The 1,453-nt window shown below is 50.8% G+C and overlaps 1 protein-coding gene across 1 annotated transcript; it reads right to left on the reverse strand.

Annotated features, from left to right (window-relative positions):
- Nucleotides 1–202: 202 nt before the first annotated feature.
- On the reverse strand, nt 203–813 carry LOC109945653 (subtilisin inhibitor 1). Its single transcript, XM_020551965.3, has one exon. The coding sequence runs from the start codon at nt 765–767 to the stop codon at nt 504–506; it is 264 nt and encodes an 87-aa protein (XP_020407554.1). The 5' UTR covers nt 768–813; the 3' UTR covers nt 203–503.
- Nucleotides 814–1,453: the final 640 nt, after the last annotated feature.

The raw sequence follows: 1,453 nt of genomic DNA on the forward strand, positions 1-1,453 counted from the left end.
TTATGAAACCTGTCAACATGTCATGATATCATATGTATAGACTATGATAAGAATTTAACAGTACTTCGTGCTTCTCGTGAAAGTAGAGAAAGGGGACTTAGACCCCCTAGCCTCCCACCGTGGATCGCCACAATTCGCTAGTACTTCTCTCTTCTCTCCAAGCCTACCCCGAAACGAGTAGCTATACAATGGCAAGGTAGAGTGGGCACAAAATGGGCAGCATGCATATATATATAGCGACGACGACACGACTGAATCAACACACACCGGCTGGTCGGGTACAGCATTATTCTTGCACACTCTCTACTGGTACACTCGCATGCCATGCATGCATGCAGATCACGTACGTACGGTAAATACTTATTATGATCGATCACACGATCTCATCACATCGTCACACACACGTAAAGTACAACAACAAAATCCTACATACACATCGTCCTTTAATCTGTGTACCCGTAGCTAGCTAGGTTGAAGGAAACGACCGTCGGCCCGGCCAGCAGCTAGCCGACGACGGGCGTCCTGACGACGATCAGGCTGTCGTCGAGGAAGAGGCAGACGCGCTGGTCGTTGTAGTCCGGCGGCTGCGGGTCGTCGGCGGTGTGGAGCTCCAGGATGACGTCCTGCCTCTCCGACTTGATGATGGCGATCGCCTCCACCATGTGCTTCCCGACCGTCTCCGGCCACGACGACTTCAGCTCCTTATTGTCCCCACCGTCGACGACGACGGCGGTGGCGCTCCTTGCCGACAGACCGCCGCGCCCCATATATATTTGATCTCTCGTGTCGTACAGCTGCGCTGAGTAGTGTTAATGGATCGGATCGGATGATGAAGCGGCTGGTCGGGTGTGGGAGCTATTTATAGGGTTGGAGGCTTGGAGCTCTGGGCCGGCCGCTGGTCTCATCCATTGTGAAATGCACGATGACGCTTGCGTGACGCATGCGTGGCTTTGGTGTTGCCATGCACGCCTAGCTAGCTGGCGAGTACTACCGCATGCCTTGGAGCAACCGAGCGAGTAGTAGCTTAATTTGTCGTCACTGTACTGTGTAGTAGTAGTAGGCGTAGAGAGGCAACAACAAAGCCTATCATCGTATGCATCTTCTCCTAGACGGATTCGAGAGTCACGCCACGTGTGCATGCAATGCATGGCAATCCCAGCCAATAATCCCCAGAGCCATGCATCCATATCCTCGATCCGACACGTACGTACCCCTGACGTACGTATGTGACTGCGACGAACTGATGATGATAGGCTTTGGTGTTGTCATGCATGCTTGGCTAGTACTGTCTTGGAGCAATCGAACGAGTAGAGTAGCTTTTGTCGTCGCTGTATTGAAAAACCGAAAAAAATGAGAACCATAAAGCTGAAGATCACGTATATAGGGACCTGCAAATTCTATGTAGATCTAGCTTTACATGAGTTCATACGAGAAATTTGTGTTTTTTTAACTA

This window comes from Zea mays, chromosome 4 (genome assembly GCF_902167145.1).
Source record: "Zea mays cultivar B73 chromosome 4, Zm-B73-REFERENCE-NAM-5.0, whole genome shotgun sequence".
Lineage (NCBI taxonomy): Eukaryota > Viridiplantae > Streptophyta > Magnoliopsida > Poales > Poaceae > Zea > Zea mays.